Genomic DNA, 20226 nt, shown 5'->3' with positions numbered 1-20226 from the left:
ACTCACAATGACATGCCTAGCTGGCTGTTTTTGCCCAGATCCATATCAGGGAAGATGGAATGACACACACACAAACAGGTACACACGCACACTTGGACTGGGACAAGAAAAACACAAGTACTGATAATAACGCTCTTCTCCCACTTACAGGTACATCCACATACTTTGATGCAGCTTTCACCTTGAAATGAGACAGAGAGTTTAGGTGAGAAGGAAAGATTTGAGATTCCAACTGTGCCAATTCTCTTCATTGCAAAAACTGTATACTGTGAGTGTAGCTTCAGTGTGTGACTGCAATATGCTTAAGTGAGTCATGCCAGGAAATGTAATAACATAGTTCACTCAAAAAAAAATGGAGACTTCTATTACAATGTTCAGGAAACTACTAAAATACTGTTTCAAAATACCTTTTCATGCATTGGGAGTGTTATCATGAGCAAAATGAGGCAGAGAGCTGTGCATTCTCTGAACATATATTTGCTAAAGGTACAATCTTTGAACAAGACTAATCCTACCCTATGATGATTAAAATCATTTCAAGATCAGGGTCCAGTTCTGTATGCAGTGTACGATGAGAAAGAGGGGAACGAGAGAAGGAGTGCGTTCTTACTGTGAAAGAGAGGAAGGAGGAGAAGAGAGTGCCCTCGTCGTATCTGGACAGTTTGGCTAGGACACTCTCTAGAATGACCACAAACTGACAGACAGGGAGTTATGTTACTGGCAAGTCCAACACATTAAAAACAACATTCATTTAATATCACTTTCAGATGTGAGTAAGACAGCAACAGCACCTTTGCTACCAGTAAGGTGATCATCTCCTTCACAGTTTCCTCTATGAGAGCGTCGATTTGGGAATGGTACTGTCTCTGTCAGGAGAGAGACATGTTAGTCACGACGTCCAAATCCAGCGTCCCTCCCTTCCCTTCTGTTTGTTGCTACCAGGTCTCACAGTAGGCCAATATGCTAATCAGTAGTATGACAGCATTCCTTTGTCTTCACGTGAGCCATGTAAAAGACCTCAGACTCATTAATTCTGCGCTGATAATTGGTATCTGTCTCTAGATTGTGCAGCGATGAGAACTGTCAAATCTACCCCATGTATATTCAGTACCATCTACATACATGCTAATGAAATCAAAACATTTCAAGTGTTGGAAGACTGGGGAGCACTGCATTGACGGCTATTTATACATTTGGGAACTGGGAGTGAGATTTCAATTGAATTGTTAGCCACACTTACCCAATCTTTAACAAACTTTCACAAGATAGAGAAAAGAAATGAAAAGATGACCGTGAAAAAGCAAACGACTACAGCAAAAGCACATATTCAAGCAAAAGCTAAATCAGGAGACAGCAATCACAGTAAGTGCCATTGAAACTAATGTCAGTGAAAACCTTGACAGAAATACATACAGTATACAGAAGGGACTATCTTACAACATGTATTGTATAAGCATAGCATTACATAATATAAGCAAATAGAACGAAATGGAAGCATAGAAATGCTGATACTAATTGACCTGGAGCTCCTGAATCCATGCAATTTTAAGAGAATACACATCTAACACACAGCTGGTGAGCACAAAATGATTTTCCCAAAGTGCATTGGTACTGCTCCAGGGTGGATACTGATCTGTATATCCAGTGCAACATGCTCAGTGATATAGCATATAAATCAGTGAGTGAAAGAGAAATCATTGAAATCACTTTTAGACATCAATAGAATGATTTACATTATATTACATCTAGAATATAATAGGTAGAAACTGTGTTGGTCTGAGGCTGTGCAGATGGAGGTGGACTGGTATCTGATGTCTGATCTAAGACTGGTATCTTTGACGTCTGATATAAGACTGGTTAAAGACTATAGGGATGAAGGAATCCTCTACCTCCTGTCCCAGCTCCATGGCACACAGCTTGGCTGACTGGGCCTTGGCATCCACCATCACGTTGAACATGGTGCAGATGGACTGAGGCACGCGGAGGTCTGTGGTCCGACTGCTCTTCTGGAGCTTGGCCTCAAAGGCCACCCTCGTTCTGGAGACAGGGACAGAGAAAGGAGAGAGGTTGTGGAGCACTATACACGGACCTACAATGTCTGTGTGTGTAATGTTTTAATCTATACTTGCTATTTCTAGAAAGTTTAAGGTTATAATTAGGGTTAGAATTAGGTATAGTGTTAGGGTTAGGAGCTAGGGTTAGGTTTAGGGTTAAGGTTAGGTTTTTGGGTTAAGGTTAAGGGTTAGGGTTAAGGTTTGGGTAAGGGTTAGGGAAAATAGGATTTTGAATGGGATTGAATTGTGTGTCCCCCACAAGGTTAGTGGTATATGTGTATGTGTATGTGTGTAATTGTGTGTAAGCAAGTGCAAGGGTCCAATTCAGGAGCGTTCTCTCACCGTTTGACGCAGGACTCAATCATGTCGCTGGACATGAGTTTGAGCCTGCTCTCCAGGTGTTTGCCAAACTCCTCCTCAGGCCAGTGCAGGTCTCTGATGAAGGTCTGCAGTGCATCCAGCTTCCAGAACAGATCCTCGGATGTCCCCGAGCCATTACTGGGCAGGAAGAACGGGGCACAGGTCAGGGGTCACAGCTAAGAGGTTAAACGTTAGAGCACTGTTACAGGAGAACAGGAGAACACATGGGGGGTAGAGGACTACATCAAGGATCAGAGAGGATGGGCAAATCTAGGTCTCAGGATTCCATTTGTTTGGGTTATTTTCACCATTTACCGATTGGTTCTAAAATATTTTGAATGGAAGATACTATATCTTTGATCTATTCCTGGCCAATGAGGTTCTATGAATTGTGTTCATCAAGGTCCCAATCAGTGTATGGTAAAAATAAACAGACATGAGTATGTCTTTGACCAATTAATAACCTCAGAGTTGAGCAGTTATCAAAACCAGGGAAAGAGTAGGGGTCCATGCACACTGCAGGTTGGTCAGTTAGTTAGTGCACTCTGGGAAAACACACAAGGAAGGGTGGGGTTGCTTTCTGATGCGGTGATGGAGACTGTATCCCACTCCCATTCCCTGTCCCCTGTCCCCCAAACCCTGTAGAAAGAGAGAGCAGATCTCTCCAGCCATACAGGTCTCTCCAGACACGCAGGGGCCTCCTCACAACTAGTGCCCACAGGTAAGAGCTCCAACACAGGGTAAACAGGGACTTATCCTCCCTAGCACACTGTGGCAGACTGGAGATCAGATACATGTGATGGAAAGACACAAATTAAATACTTTTAAACACTAGCTTGGGTAGGGCCTCATTTAATAATGATGTATAATTTAGCATTTCCCATTCTTGGTGTTTTACAATCAGCTTAAAATGTAATTTGTGTCTTTCCACCCTTCAGTTCAAACACATGCAGTAGGGGGAAAATGAAAAGCCATTGATGGTTCTCCATTTTGAAACACTGCCTACTCTAACCCCACTCCCCATGCTAGGGCCTTGGCATGAACATGGCTGCAGGTAGAACAATAAGAACACTGGGACAACTTGGATCCTGGAAAAAGAACATCAGATCACAGGCAGTGTTTTACTACATATTTTAGAATAGGCTGAGCCTGTTTATTCCTAATTATCAACAATGTGGTTGTGTCAAGGCTGTGTTTGAGTTTTATTTTGTGGGGTGAGATTGGCTTAGTCTTTATGGCTTATTTACAAGATACCAAACCTGCTTTTAGTTCAGGCCTATCTTTGACAGAGCAGTGCCTTTACATTTTGGGAGCAAATGTATTCATTTAATCTCTCTCTCTCCTTTCACACATTTTTAGTAGCTGGTGCTGAAAATGTTTCACTTTGGTAACGTGTCAGGTGTACCTCAAGGTGCAGAAGAAGTGCTTTTGATCAACATATCTAAACATAGCTTTGCAATTATCTGCATGCTGTGTCTCTCCTTGGTTCCCCGAGAGGGCTGCTAAGAGCCAACAGGTAGACATGGAGTTTTACAACTGGCAGAATCACTAATGAAATGGGACTTAATTTCATATTCCATCAATATAAAAGTGGGATCATTATCATGGTGTGAATGAGTGAACATAATCTGTTTTAAAGTAGGCGTATCTGAGAGGCTCAGTAAAGACAAGCACCAGGAGCCCTAGGGAGCCCTATCAAAGCTCTCCTACTTCTGCACGTTAGGCATGGTTGGTTTTACAAATGCACTACAGGCCCTACTACAGTATGAGTAAAATGTGTCAATGTTTTATTGTGGCCTATTGTTGAGTCGCTGCCATTAGCTAACTAAGTCAAATCAACAAGGCCAAAGCTGCCCCCATCTAAATTAGGATTGGTGGATATTGCCTGTACATCTCCAGAAATTGAGCCAGTACTTCAGAGGACATGTGACATGTTCATGCCAAAAACACACATGCATTTTTCATGTTTCAGGCTCCAGCAGAGACTCAATACACACTCTGAGTCACATGTAGCTGCCATCCAGTTGGGTGTAGAAAAGCTAGGCATTGTTAGAAGGCTAACTGGTGGTAGATTTGGTACTTTGGGCATTTGGAGCTTGACATTTGGTAGACTCAAATCAGGAAGATTACTTGTTAGGCTCCTGTGTAGAGGAAACAGACATCAAATCAAATATACATAAGATGTGCTATAACAGTGGTAATATGGATGTGTTTTAGAAGGGAAAGTGAAGCAATGCCAAAAAAAAGAAAAACAATTGGTGAGGCAGAGCAAATTTACAAGACAAATAGCCGTTATTAAGTTGAAACAAGTAAGGGTATAGTTGCAATGACTAGAAGAGACAAATCTAATGTTGAAAAATGATGTGTAAAGAGTGTCTTATCAGCATTGAAGAGAACAATGACTAAATATAGTTAACAATTGATAACTCAACATATGGTGACAGCAAATAGCTTTGACGTTAATACAAGGGATACCATATGAACACTAGGGAATACCAAACAGAGGAAAAATGTTTCCGACAACATTTTCAGACATATGGTCTTAGCTGCAATAGGAAACATTTGAATTCAATAGATAGTAAATAATCTTGCTAGTACAAATTAATATATTTGGTAACGATTTACTTTGATTACATATCCACAACACATTTAGTACACATATTTAAGTATTTCTTGAACGCTTTACAACAGGTCTCAACAACATTATTAAAGGTTAATGAAATATATTCATAGCATATCTGTAGTGTATTCATGTCATGCTATGCAAGAGTACATATTTATGTTTCTTAATAGATGCATCATTACAATGACAGTTTAGTGTCATCATTATGGCTGTTCTCAAAAGTATGCTTCTGCCATACCAGTGTTAGTGAATATGCCAAAATGCCAAACCACGTTTAGATAATGATGCTGATATATAGCCTGTACCAGCCCCATTCCCCACACGACTTACCTTCTTCTTCTTCTCACTGAGGTCAATGGTGCATAAAGATCCCCACGAGGTTGAATCCTCCGGGTAAATTTTACGGATAAAATGTTGTAGTTGATACTATAACTCTTCCGTAACTCATTAACAGCCCTTCTCCACATCACAATTAAGTTAGTCATACTAGTCTATTCTGCACACATGAAGGTTATGAATGCTATGCAGTCACATGAAAGGCAAATCAATTTTCCCATAAAGCATTTATAGCTAAGCACTTCATGGTAATTTCCTGTTCAGTTTGCCACTCTGATCTATAACACCAACATTAAAGGTATATGTATGAATTTGATGCAGTTAATGTACTGTCATTTCTATTTTTTCATTCATAAAGCATTTATAAGGCATTTATAAACATGCCTCACTTATCAAAAATAATACGAACACAATACAGAATGGTATTTTATTTACATTTTCCATATGTAACTTTAGCTAGCTAGCACAGAAAACATTGCCAAAGAATCCTACTATTGACATTTTTCAGTTATTTTTTCTTGAATAGATTTAACAAAGATTCATATTCAAAGAATTCAAATTCAATTCCCCATTTCAGACTGATAGCTAGCAATAACTATTTTAGTGAGTAAAACGTAATAACACAAGGTGGTAAAGCTAGCTAGTGTTGTAACGATTGTCTTCGGGTGAAAGAGAGGACCAAGATGCAGCGTGATGATAATCCATATTTAATGGGAATACTTAAATATCGAACAAAAACAACAAACAGACAAAAAGGAAGGAAGGCGAAACAGTCCCGTAACGTGAACACTAAACACTGGAACAGGAACAATCACCCACAAAATACCCACAGAATATGGCTGCCTAAATATGGTTCCCAATCAGAGACAACGATAGACAGCTGCCTCTAATTGAGAACCAATCTAGGCAACCATAGACGTACAAAAAACACCTAGATAGGAAAACACCCCCATAAACATACAAAACACCTAGACAAGACATAAACACATATATCACCCAGGTCACACCCTGACCTAAACAAAATAACAAAGAAAACAAAGAATACAAAGGTCTGGGTGTGACAAGTGTTTCCCACTTATTCAACATTTTGTTAACAATGTTAGCTATTTCACTGTTTACATTGTACTTTTGCACATTACAGACCTTTTAAAACAGGACAAATTTAAGAGACCATAGAGATATATAAATAACTCATCTTTGTATATGTGCCATTCTAGCGTATGTGACAGCATAGAGAGTGACATGGAAAATATCTCCATTTAGAAGTAGTCAATGTTCTTCTTCACGATTGGCTGATCCCGCCTGATGACCCGGTTGGACATGACTCCAACAAGGTCATCAGGAGGGATCAGCCAACGAAGTTGGATGTCCCACCCAGTTGACTACAATAAAATGCTGGATGCCCTCAATGGCGCTGTCCATGCTAATATGGCGCTGCCCATGCTAATACGGCCTTTTGGCAACTAGAAGCCTCTATCATTCTCTATGTTTTGACTGCAGATGAGAGGTAAGTCATGGTGGCATCGCTTCCGGGTGACAGCCTAGCATTCTTCTGGCTTTTAATAGCTTGGAAGATTCCCAAAAATGATGTCATGGCTTTAGAAGCTTCTGATAGGCTCATTGACATCATTTGAGTCAATTGGAGGTGTACCTGTGGAGGACTACCTTCAAACTCAGTTCCTCTTCACTTGACATCATGGGAAAATCAAAAGAAATCAGCCAAGACCCCAGAAAAAAATATTGGGTCTTCCAAATGGACAATGACCCCAAGCATACTTCCAAAGTTGTGGCAAAATGGCGTAAGGACAACAAAGTCAAGGTATTGGAGTGGCCATCACAAAGCCCTGACCTCATTCGTATAGCATGTGCGAGCAAGGAGGCCTACAAACCTGACACAGTTACACCAGCTCTGTCAGGAGGAATGGGCCAAAATTCACCCAACTTATTGTGGGAAGCTTGTGGAAGGCTACCCGATACATTTGACCCAAGTTAAACAATTTAAAGGCAATGCTACCAAATACTAATTGAGTGTATGTAAACTTCTGACCCACTTGGAATGTGATGAAAGAAATAAAAGCTGAAATAAATTATTCTCTGTCACGTTCTGACCTTTATTTCCTTTGTTTTGTCTTTATTTAGTATGGTCAGGGCGTGAGTTGGGGTGGGCAGTCTATGTGTGTTTTTCTATGTTGTGGTTTTGAGTTCAGCCTAGTGTGGTTCTCAATCAGAGGCAGGTGTCGTTAGTTGTCTCTGATTGAGAATCATACTTAGGTTGCCTGGATTTCACTTTTGAGTGGTGGGTGTTTGTTTCCGTGTGAGTGTTTGTTGCCACACGGTACTTTTTCGGTTTTCGTTCATGTTCACGTTTATTGTTTTGGATTTCATATAGTGTTCAGTTTATGTCTTAAAATAAACGTTACGGACACTTACCACGCTGCGCATTGGTCCTCCGATCCTTCTCGCTACTCCTCCTCAGAAGAGGAGGAAGAATGCCGTTACATTCTCTACTATTATTCTGACATTTCACATTCTTAAAATAAAGTGGTGATCCTAACTGACCTAAGACATGGAAGTTTTACTATAAATGTCAGGAATTGTGAAAAACTGAGTTTATTTCTGGTAGGCTCACGTCACTGGACAGCTTGCGACTGAGTTTTCCTTTGTAATTCATGATAGTTTTCAAGCCCTGCCACATCTGACGAGCATCAGAGCTGGTGTAATAGGATTTGATCTTGGTCTTGTATGAACGCTTTGCCTGTTTGATGGTTCGTCGGAGGGCACAGCGGGATTTCTTATAAGCGTCTGGATTAGTATCCTACTCATTGAAAGTGGCAGCTCTAGCCTTTAGCTCAATGTGGATGTTGGCTGTAATCCATGGCTTCTGGTTGGGATATGTACGTACGGCCACTGTGGGGATGACATTGTCAATGCACTTATTAATGAAGCTGTTGACTGATGTGGTAAACTCTTCAATGCCATCAAATGAATCGCGGAACATATTCAAGTCTGTGCTAGCGAAACTGCATCCACTTCATCGGACCACTTCCTAATTCAGTGCGTCACTGATACTTCCTGTTCAAGTTTTTTCTTGTAAGCAGGAATCAGGAGGTCAGATTTGCCACATGGAGGGCGATATGATGATGATTTTCTCACCTCATAATGTCCAAAAGTACAATGTATGTCTTAAAATAAACAGATAGCTACCATTGTTAACTAAATGTCTTATGAGTTTTATGATGAGTTTAACTTTTATTGACAAAGTTGGAAAATGTGTTGACATTGCCAGGAGCTAAGCTAGCTAGCTAGCTACATTAGTGAATTCATACTAAATACTACATACTAAAATAGTTATTGCTAGCTATGAGTCTGAAATGAGGAATTGAATATGAATACAATAAATATCAATCTTTGTTAAATCTATTTAAGAAAAGTTGAACTGAAAAATGTGAATAGTAAGATACTTCGGCAATGTCCTCAGCAATTGATTTATGTGCTACATCTAGAAAATGTCAATAAAAATGTTAATATTTCCTTTAAAATTCTGTGTTGTGTCTGTGTTCTTTTTGATAATTGAGGCACGTTTATAAATGCTTTATGAATAGGAAAATATAAATTATATTATATTGACTGCATAGAATTCATACATAGACCTTTAATGTTGGTGTTATAGATCAGTGGCAAACTGTACAGGTAATTACCATGAAGTGCATAGCTATAAATGCTTTATGAATGTGAAAACAGATTTGACTTTAATGTGACTGCATAGAATACATACATAGATCTTTCATGTGTGGGTTATAGACCAGTATGACCTACTTAATTGTGATGTGAACGAGAGTTGCTAATGAGATATGAAAGAGTTATGATATGACCCTCAACTACACAATTTGATCTGTAAAATTTACCCAGAGGATTCAAACCCGTGGAGAACTTTATGCACCATTGACCACAGCGAGAAGAAGAAGAAGGTAAGTCATGGGCCTATACCGGCCGGTGGGGGAAACGGGGCTGGTGCAGGCTATATATCAGCATCATTTTCTAAATGTTGTTTGGCATTTTGGCATATTCACTAACACTGGTATGGTAGAAGCATACTTTTGAGAACAGCCATAATGATGACACTAGACTGTCATTGTAATGATGGATCTATTAAGATAGATAAATATGAGCTCTTGCATAGCATGACATGAATATGCTATAGATATGCTATGGATATATTTAGTGAACCTTTAATATTGGGGTTGAGAGCTGTTATAACATGTTCATGAAATACTTATGAGTAATACATGTGTTATGGATATGTAGTCAAAGTAAATAGTTACCATATATTTTTACACAATTGCCCACAAATATATACTGAACAAAAATATTAGTTATAGTTCATAAAAGGAAATCAATCAATTGAAATAAATGAATTAGGCCCTGATCTATGGATTTCACATGACTGGACAGGGGCATAACTATGGGTGGGCCTGGGAGGGCATAGTCACACCCACTTGGGAGCCAGGCCCACCCACTGGGGAGCCAGGCCCAGCCAATCAGAATTAGGTTAAGTCAAAATAGGGCTTTATTACAGACAGAAACACTCCTCAGTTTCATTAGCTGTCTGGATGGCTGGTCTCAGATGATCCCAAAGGTGAAGAAGCAGGATGTGGAGGTCCTGGGCTGGCATGGTTACACGTGGTCTACGGTTGTGAGGCCGGTTGGAAGTACTGCCAAATTCTCTAAAACGACGTTAGAGGTGGCTTATGCTAGAGAAATGGACATTACATTCTCTGGCAACAGCTCTGGTGGACATTCCTGCAGTCAGCATGGCAATTGCTTCCTCAAAACTTGAGACATCGTTGGCATTGTGTGTGTGACAAAACTGCACATTTCAGAGTGGCTTTTTAATGTCCCCAGCACAAGGTGCAGCTGTGTAATGATCATGCTGTTTAATCAGCTTCTTGATATGCCATAACTGTCAGGTGGATGGATTATCTTGGCAAAGGAGAAATGCTCAATAACAGGGATATAAACACATTTGTACACAACATTTGAGAGAAATAAGCATTTTGTGCATATGGAACATTTCTGGGATCTTTTATTGTTGCTCGTGATACATGGGACCTACACTTTATATGTTGTGTTTATATTTTATTCAGTATACATAATTTATGTGGATATCAACCTAGTTCATGTACGAATACATGGTACAAATGATCACCCCAAAAATATCTGAATATTTAATTTAATATGAACAGGAAAGCCTAAAATCATTGAGAGTAATTCATGTTTGAAAATATATTATCATCTACCTATATTGTATGTTGGGTAGAACCCAACATCCTTCCTTGATTAATTGGCCTACATGAAGAAAGGTATGCTTAGGCTACTGCAGTATGACTAGTCTGGGTGCCTGTCAGTTTCTGCTATAGCCAACTTGAATGCCGAAACTGTGTAGCACCCAGGATATATAATCATTACAATAGGTTGTTGATTCTAGATGTTGAGGTGCCCTTACTTGACAGGCTCCCAGGACTCCCTCTCGAAGCCCCTGTGGATGGACTGGGCGATAGATGACTCCATGAGGTCCACATATCGCACCACAAGGGGGGCGTACAGGTCCTGCAGGTGTCTATGGAACTGCCCGTTGCACAGGTTATCTGAGACAGGAAAGAGCATATATTAAGTCATTCATTAAATTGTAACACCAAAGGAACAATCATCAATTTAACAGCCAAGGGAGAATGACTTGGAAATGCTTCTCCTTCCTGTCTTCCTTGAAGTGATGGCTGTCTTTGAAAGGACTGGTTGTCACGTTCTGACCATAGTTCTGTTATTTTATCTTTGTTTTAGTATGGTCAGGGCGTGAGTTGGGTGGACAGTCTATGTTTGTTTTTCTATGTTGGTTTTTGAGTTCGGCCTAGTATGGTTCTCAATCAGAGGCAGCTGTAGTCCCAGTTGGTCAGCTGTAGTCCCTGTGCCCAACTGTCAATTGTTGTCCCTGATTGAGAATCATACTTAGGTAGCCTGTGTTTCAGTTTTGGGTTGTGGGTGTTTGTCTTCCGTGTCAGTGTTTGTCACCACACTGGACTGTTTCGTTCATTTCACGTTTATTGTTTTGTATTTCGCAGTGTTCAGTTTATGTTTTAAAATAAACATTATGGACACTTACCACGCTGCGTTTTGGTCCTCCGATCCTTATCACTTCTCCTCCTCAGAAGAGGAGGACGAGGTTCGTTACACTGGTCTTATGAAAGCTATGCTGTGGACCCCTTGCTTTAAGCTTTTGAGTCCTATCAGAAGGAAGCTAATAGTAGTCTAGCTCCTCGCTATCAGCTACCGTACTAGACTATTCTCTCTGTTGTATATCTGTTGCTTATAGTTGTTTTTCAGATAAGGCATGATTCCTCTATATTCAACTGGTAAAAAGGCAACGCTAACACAGACCACGGGTGATAAAATGGAGGCCAGTGTGTGCTAATGCGATGGCTCACGGCTCCACACAGTGGGTCTGTATTTTATCCCTTTGAGCGCTCGCTCTCCTTCTCTCTGTGTGGGTGTGCTTGTAGGCTATATGTGTGTGCTGCGTGTATAGAAGTCAAGGTCGATGATACACAGTAGGTGCGATGCTTATTTTGTTCCTTGATTGCCGCTCTCCAATTAGCCACTTGAGCGGCTGCTGTACAATTTGATGTATTTGTCCAGAAGTGAGGATGCAGGGCTCGCCCCTCTCCCAGCCACTTCTGTTTTAGATCTCATTAACTGCTTCAATGGCGTCTGACTTTTGGCGCCTGTCTGGTGCTAGGGATATTTCCTGCCATATAAGCTATCTGCTGTGGGGAGACAAAACAAATGACCTTCTGTGTAAAATGCCCCTGTGATATGGAATGGTAGTTGTGGGGATGTTGCACTGTGTGTGTAGTGTAGATTTTGACATTGTATACTGTGGAGGACCCTGAGGGAGACGGATAGATGGATGCTATTTTGGTGACCATATCACTCATCAACCGTGTGAGGTTTGCATGTTGAGTTATGCTGTCAAAGTCATGTGAATTAGAATGACTAGTATTACATGGAATTAGTCCGTGTATGCTACATCAGTTATACTGTATGTAAAGTGTGCACTATGAAATCCAACACATCATGTGTTGACATGCAGTGATCACTGGAGCCTTTGGTATTATAAAAGTCAATTGGGGAAGAATACCATTACTTTCGCCCTTCTGTTTGGCTTGTATCCAGATGGTCTAGTAACTATGATCATTGCAATGTGAATAACCAATCGGCTATTTAAAAAATAAAATGCCACTGTGAATGTGGCCAATTGTGCAGCAGTAGCAAGTGAGCATAACAAGCTGTGCCAGTCTAAGTCCATTAAACCACTGCAGGTGAACAACAGACTGCATTACATCCTTCCAGACTCCTGGCTGACAAGCTAAAAGGAGACATTCCCCAGGGACAATTAGCCAGTGTAGGTTCACTTCACAAAGGCAGTGGTAAGTGTTTCTTTTCTGGCTCACGCTTTCAGCACCCTGGACAGTGCTCCTACGGCAACTGCAGTTCATTAGGGAGATGACAGGGCCCACAGCAACCATTTCACTGTTAGTCTCTCAGCTCTTACTGCGAAGCTCCCATAGCGCCCTATTGTCCTCTCAATTACCTTCATCCCTTTCATTATACTGAAGTCAAATGCAGAAAGGATCATGCTGTGGGAAAGTAACATTAGATCTCAACTCTAGGTTTTAGTTTCTCCAGTTTGCCAAGACCAACCACAATGAATATTCAATAAAAACCCAGTCCTATGTGACATGAATGCTCCACTTCTGTTAAGTGTGTGCTGTATGGTTCTGGAGTGCTAAACGCTGTGCGTGTCTGTTCATAATGTAGCCCTGGTTCAAGGCCTGGATCAGGGTTGGAGTCACTCACAGTCGGTCCTCAGGAAGTCGTTGAGGAGCTGGAAGAGAGGGAAGCTGTCCCAGCTGTCAGGGGGCTGCACCTCCAGAGCAGCGTCCATGTCCACCGCATACAGAGACAGGAAGGTCTCTGCGTGCTCCACCATCAGGTCAGACCACCATGCAAACGCCTAGAGACGGAGAGAGACAGAGCGAGAGAGAGAGTGTGAATGATTGAGTGAGTGAGTGAGAGGGGGAGAGAGAGAGAGAGAGAGAGAGAGAGAGAGAGAGAGAGAGATGATTGAGTGAAGAATGAAAGAAAGAGGAGAGAGGAATACATAGACAAAGAGAACGGGATAGAAGGTGGAATGAACAAAAGAGGTAGAGGGTAGAGAGAGAAGAAAAGGAATGGGAAGATAAAGGAAGTTTGAGAAAAATAAATAGAGGGTGAAAGAGGGGAAAAGGGAGGCAGGTAGAGAAACATACAAAGAGAGAGAGACAGAAACACAAATTGAGGATACGATTATGCAAATATAATACAAGCACATCTCTAACTACAAGCCTCACAGCACTGTCATTCTCTAGAGGAAAAGGGAGAGAATGCTACTCCACCGATCTACAGTATATAAGGGCTCTTTTCTTCTCTCGTTTTCACAATAAGAGTCAAGTTGTCACCTCTGAGGCATCACACAGAGATCTCTGGGGTACACTTCACAGCTTTGAGCACAGTGTTTTAGTTCTGCGCTTGAGCACGGCTAAACGTGCGCTGTTCTGTTGGACCACAGAGAGAGACACAGAGAACTGCATAGACACGGCTCCTTGACTAAGTCATTCACACAGAGCTGCTCTGAGCCTCCCCATAGGATAGATAGAATCAGTGGAGTGACAGAGTCTGGAACAGGCTGGTCTCATGCAGGTTAACACTCAGCTTCCCATGCTCCCCTATCTCTTCCCATTGGAGGCCTTGGCCAGCAGCCATTCACATCGTCACACCTCTGTGATGTGAATGTTCCCATGCACTCTGGCATGGGACGGTTGGCATGACAGCGCCAGCAGCAACCAGCAACAGGATCTCTGGGTCAAAATGGTGAGGCTCATAACCATAAATAAAATCTTCATTATAGGCGTCGAGGAGGATTAATCTTCTAATGCACCACATTGGATGCTGAATTGAGTAACAGCAAGGGTCCGTTTAATTTCAATTAGTCAATTAATGGTCTTTACTGGACATGTAAAGTCAATTAGTCAATTAATGGTCTTTACTGAACATGGCATACACTATACACAAACATTGTATTAGATCACCAATTGAGTTAAATAAAAATGGAATTCACTCAAACTGAGGGTCCTGAGTTGGGGAGTGGAAGATGTGTCTATTGCTGCTTCTGCTGGTCTACTGACAGTGTTAGTGTAAATTTCTAATGGGGAAATTCACACAACAATGCACTTGAGAAATGCAAGAGGGGATAGAGTGGGTCACGTTGACCCTGACAAATGGCATGCTTTTTCCATTGAGAGTACTCAAGTCTACAATGGAGGAGGATCAGCTTGTTGGGTCAAGGTGACTGGATCACCTCTCTTACCTGTCACACAGCTATCCTCAAACACACAGCACTACAGAGCAGGTCTTTCCCTGACAGGATGGGACCAGAGTTGTCTGTGGCAGTTGAGGTGGACAGAGAAAACTGCACCAGACCAGATGGTGAGGGGGGCGATGTGGTGGTGGGGGAGGCTACTATTTCAGTAGGAGGGGTCTAAGTATGATAGACAGGGACACTGCCACAGTGCTTGTTGAGTTATGCCTTATCACCAACGGCAACCCTTTGGGTTGAACAAGCACTTGCACAACTCTCTGGGATGGGCTGACAGCAACTACAAGGGAAGAAGTTGGGGTACAAGGCTATTACTAGACAAGGAAGATGGGAACAGTTAAGATCATCCCTGGGTATTGGGCATTTTCAGGACATGCACATAGTATGGGAGGTGGGTGTGGCAGGGGTCATGGCAGGTGGGGGGTGGCGAGGGTTAGAGGTCATGTTATCAGGATCTATCACATACCTCTTTGCCCTGTTTGGACATTCCCCGCAAACAAAACAAACAATGAGAGAACAGGAAGGGGTTAAGTCAGGTACACTTTTGCAAAGTTGGTGTCCCCGTGTTGACTTTTTTCCTCTAATGGTTAGTGGGCAGGAAATATGCGATGATGACAGTGAAAGAAAGAAATGATCCAAAACAACAGAGAACATTTTTTGTTGTTGTTTCAAAACATACTCACGAGGTCAAGGTCTGTTAAAAAATATGCCAACATTCTATTTTGTGAATAAACATGATATACACGAGGAAAACCATGCACTTGCACTAGCCACATAATCAATAGACACATTTGGTGTTTAAAAATGGGTCACTGAGGTCTGTAAATTATCTTCACGTTTCTGGAAAGAGTACAAATACAGTCATGTGCCACTAAAAAGTGTGTGATACAACAACAGGATGATCGAGTCTGTGAATCATCATCACACCCAACCTCCACTACACTACACATTGTACTACACTGCTCTACCAGACCCATGCAACTTCTGTGGGGGACACCCTTGTTCACAGGAAAAGCAACTGTGACATCACAGAGAAAAACTTCCTAGCTAGCGCCTAGGGTAGGATATGAGGTAATATGGTTACTTAAAGCCCCGCTGGTTTTCACATCCAGGTGGGCATGTATAGCAAACAAAGTAACCCAATCAGAAGTCCCCCAGTCAAACTGCGCACTGCTCACCGTTGTCATCCAAAACTAAGCCTGGTGCACATGAAATGATGAAACCTTTTTGACCTTTGAAACCACACCTTGACCTCCTACCGTGCAGGCCAGTGCTGTCTGGCTAGCATGCACCAGTGAGATATGGAGAAAGAAAACAGAGATAGGAATACTGTACCAACTGATTTCCAGTACTTGTGACTGTAGCCTGTTAAACACAGAGTCAGACACAGAATAAATGCCCCATGGTTCTCTGTAGTTATTCATTCTCTGCTCTGGTAATAACTGACTTAGGATTTTCCCTGGTCACGTTGCACAGTGTTTGATAGGAATATATTAGACAAAATGTGTGTGTGTGTGTGTGTGTGTGTGTGTGTGTGAGAGAGAGAGAGCGAGACAGACAGACAGACAGACAGACAGACAGACAGACAGACAGACAGACAGACAGACAGACAGACAGACAGACAGACAGACAGACAGAATGTGTGTAATGTACTCACCTCTGCATGGTGCTCCTCATTCTGTTGGAGAACCTCGATGACCAATTCGGCCAGGCGGATGGTGTCCTCCAGCTTTTTGGCTGGGGTGACTAAGCGCCCTACATTCTCTGAAGCACAAAGGTCACAGGTCAATATGGAGGGAGACACATGGCTGTAAAACCTCCCCACAACGTCTGAGCAACGGTAATGGTAAAGGTGTGCTATTGTGTAAGCCTCAGAGGGCAACACTGTAATAACACCATCAAGAACAACGCAGGTATAATGAGACAAATGAAAACAGGGAAAACAACATATGTTCCACAGTTACCATGCAAAATGTGCAGAACGGCGTGCAGCACTCATGTTCTTTTCTTCATGTTTAACATGTGACATGCAAAGCTACTCTCACTGTCGTCTGGTACTTTCCCCAGCTGAGTAGGATAGCTGTGACAACCAGGATAAATATAACCACTAACAAGTGTAGAGTGCCAATATTTGCATTATTACAATAATTGTTTTCACATCAAATCCATCTTGAAGAACAAAAAAACACAATAAAGTCTGGTGTTCACATACTACTATTACTAATGGATACCAACTCAGTCTACAGCAATCATGTAACAAAACACAACCAACGGACGAAACCCAACCAGCTCAACTGACCAATGAGGTTGTGATGATACTACACATAAATGTCAGGTTTTTGAAGAAAATAAAATAATAAGTAATATGGTGAAGAGAAGGTACAGTGGGGTGAACAAGTATTTGATACATTGCCGATTTTCCAGGTTTTCCTACTTTCAAAGCATGTAGAGGTCTGTAGTTGTTATCATAGGTACACTTCAACTGTGAGAGACAGAATCTAAAACAAAAATCCAGAAAATCACATTGTATGATTTTAAAGTAATTAATTTGCATTTTATTGCATGACATAAGTATTTGATCACCTACCAACCAGTAAGAATTCCGGCTCTCACAGACCTGTTAGTTTTTATTTAAGAAGCCCTTCTGTTCTCCACTCATTACCTGTATTAACTGCACCTGTTTGAACTCGTTACCTGTATAAAAGACACCTGTCCACACACTCAATCAAACGGACTCCAACCTCTCCACAATGGCCAAGACCAGAGAGCTGTGTAAGGACATCAGGGATAAATTGTAGACCTGCACAAGGCTGGGATGGGCTACAGGACAATAGGCAAGCAGCTTGGTGAGAAGGCAACAACTATTGGCGCAATTATTAGAAAATGAAAGAAGTTCAAGATGACGGTCAATCACCCTCGGTCTGGGGCGCCATGCAAGATCTCACCTTGTGGGGCATCAATGATCATGAGGAAGGTGAGGGATCAGCCCAGAAATACATGGCAGGAACAGGTCAATGACCAGAAGAGAGCTGGGACCACAGTCGCAAAGAAAACCATTAGTAACACACTACGCCGTCATGGATTAAAATCCTGCAGCGCACGCAAGATCCCCCTGCTCAAGCCAGCGCATGTCCAGGCCCGTCTGAAGTTTGCCAATGACCATCTGGATGATCCAGAGGAGGAATGGGAGAAGGTCATGTGGTCTGATGAGACAAAAATAGAGCTTTTTGGCCTAAACTCCACTCGTGTTTGGAGGAAGAAGAAGGATGAGTACAACCCCAAGAACACCATCCCAACCGTGAAGCATGGAGGTGGAAACATCATTCTTTGGGGATGCTTTTCTGCAAAGGGGACAGGACGACTGCACCATATTTAGGGGAGGATGGATGGGGCCATGTATCGCGAGATCTTGGCCAACAACCTCCTTCCCTCAGTAAGAGCATTGAAGATGGGTCGTGGCTGGGTCTTCCAGCATGACAACGACCCGAAACGCACAGCCAGGGCAACTAAGGAGTGGCTCCGTAAGAAGCATCTCAAGGTCCTGGAATGGCCTAGCCAGTCTCCAGACCTGAACCCAATAGAAAATCTTTGGAGGGAGCTGAAAGTCCGTATTGCCCAGCGACAGTCCCAAAACCTGAAGGATCTGGAGAAGGTCTGTATGGAGGAGTGGGCCAAAATCCATGCTGCAGTGTGTGCAAACCTGGTCAAGAACTACAGGAAACGTATGATTTCTGTAATTGCAAACAAAGGTTTATGTACCAAATATTAGGTTCTGCTTTTCTGATGTATCAAATACTTATGTCATGCAATAAAATGCAATGAATTACTTTAAAATCATACAATGTGATTTTCTGGATTTTTGTTTTAGATTCCGTCTCTCACAGTTGAAGTGTACCTATGATAAAAATTACTGACCTCTACATGCTTTGTAAGTAGGAAAAGCTACAAAATCGGCAGTGTATCAAATACTTGTTCTCCCCACTGTATATGTGTGAGAGAGAGTCAGCAGAGGTAACTGGAGGACTGGGTAGTAGCCTATACAGTACCATACATATTTGGTTCCTCGTTCAGACTTCAGGGCATCTCAGGCAGGGTCAAAGATCTTTCGATATGGCTGACTTACCCATTTCTTAACGAATCAGTCAGACAGACTTCTCAGAACAACACCGACTTACTTGACTTATTTCCCATTTATCAGTCTGTTTACAGTCCCAGTAAAATGGAGAGATTAATGTGACAATGTGGACTTTTACACTGGCAGAAGTCCTCTCCTCACTGCTTCTGCTCTTTGTCCGGCATACACATCTGTCATTGTGCTAGTCGGTATTCTGTAGTAGCAGGGGTTTAATTGGCAGTGTACAGAGGTACAGTTCTGTGACGCACTCACACTGGCATAGCACTTTAAGCCCAGTGGTGTCCGTGGACTGAACTGTGGACAGAGGATTGCCTCTTTGACTGAGTTTTGAAATGACAGCCTAGTCACCCGTCTGGATGGAGGGATTAAAAGAATGCCCTCAAACAAAAAGGCAACTTCTTCCCTTCGTCAATGAAGGGGCAGGGGGGCTGGAGTGATACAGGTGAGGTGAGGGACAAGGGCACAAATCTAGATCTTCTATAACAGAAACTCAGTATTGCCACATTCTACAGTATACGGGATGTCTGCTGTTTTAGACCTGGGAAATCAGGTGTGAGCTCTGTCTATTCAGTGGAATTGAAACAATGTGTCACCCACCACACTCTTAGAAAAAAGGGTTCTAAAAGGGTTATTCCGCTGTCTCCATAGGAGAACAGTTTTTGGTTCCAGTTAGAACACTTTTTGGTTCCAGGTAGAACCCTCTGTGGAAAGGATTTTACATGGAACCCAAAAAGGTTCTACCAGGAACCAAAAAGGGATCTTCAAAGGGTTCTCCTATGGGGTCAGCCGAAGAACGCTTTTAGGTTCTAGATAACACCTTTTTTTCTAAGAGTGCAGCAGGATCGCAACCCTGAAACAGTCTGAAGTGACATTAACACTTATGATGACTACAGTATGTGCTATTATCATCTATGATCTCATCTTAGTTCACGTATTTATTTCCAATGTATCAACATTTCCATTGATATAAAAACATGGTCATCTATGGACAATAGCAGTCAATATCCAAACCATCTCATCACTTGTGGTCAAATTTTGCAACCATCAATACCAAACCATGACAGGTTTTGTATTCAAAACTATTGCATTTTAGTACATTGGAGATATTTATAGTTCATGCACTTTCTGCAGAGGAAGTAATACTTTAATTGTACAACAGCATACATTCCAAAGCATGTAATAACTGCTTTAACTTACATGTACTTGCAATAAAGCAGTGCTAACTCTGCAGGTTTCAATCACACAAGTG

The 20226-nt window shown here is 41.8% G+C and overlaps 1 protein-coding gene across 5 annotated transcripts in view; it reads right to left on the bottom strand.

The window, feature by feature from the left end:
• LOC110528964 (calcium-dependent secretion activator 1) overlaps positions 1-20226 on the bottom strand; it is a 164258-nt gene that overhangs the window by 24396 nt on the left and 119636 nt on the right. For 3 of the 5 annotated variants that reach the window (XM_036983473.2, XM_036983474.2, XM_090241141.1), the window contains 9 exons: positions 16500-16606; positions 13285-13441; positions 10877-11018; positions 4412-4555; positions 2397-2552; positions 1890-2037; positions 792-866; positions 611-694; positions 149-181 (listed from right to left, as the gene is read on the bottom strand). In XM_036983473.2, coding sequence (XP_036839368.1) covers positions 149-181; positions 611-694; positions 792-866; positions 1890-2037; positions 2397-2552; positions 4412-4555; positions 10877-11018; positions 13285-13441; positions 16500-16606 — 1046 coding nt within the window. The remainder of the gene's footprint in view (positions 1-148; positions 182-610; positions 695-791; positions 867-1889; positions 2038-2396; positions 2553-4411; positions 4556-10876; positions 11019-13284; positions 13442-16499; positions 16607-20226) is intronic. The other 2 variants (XM_036983478.2, XM_090241143.1) reach the window with 1 other exon arrangement.

The sequence above is a fragment of the Oncorhynchus mykiss genome, chromosome 7 (assembly GCF_057628025.1).
Source record: "Oncorhynchus mykiss isolate SJ-2025 chromosome 7, ASM5762802v1, whole genome shotgun sequence".
In the NCBI taxonomy this organism is placed as follows: domain Eukaryota; kingdom Metazoa; phylum Chordata; class Actinopteri; order Salmoniformes; family Salmonidae; genus Oncorhynchus; species Oncorhynchus mykiss.
This window is presented reverse-complemented; position numbering and strand designations above follow the sequence as displayed.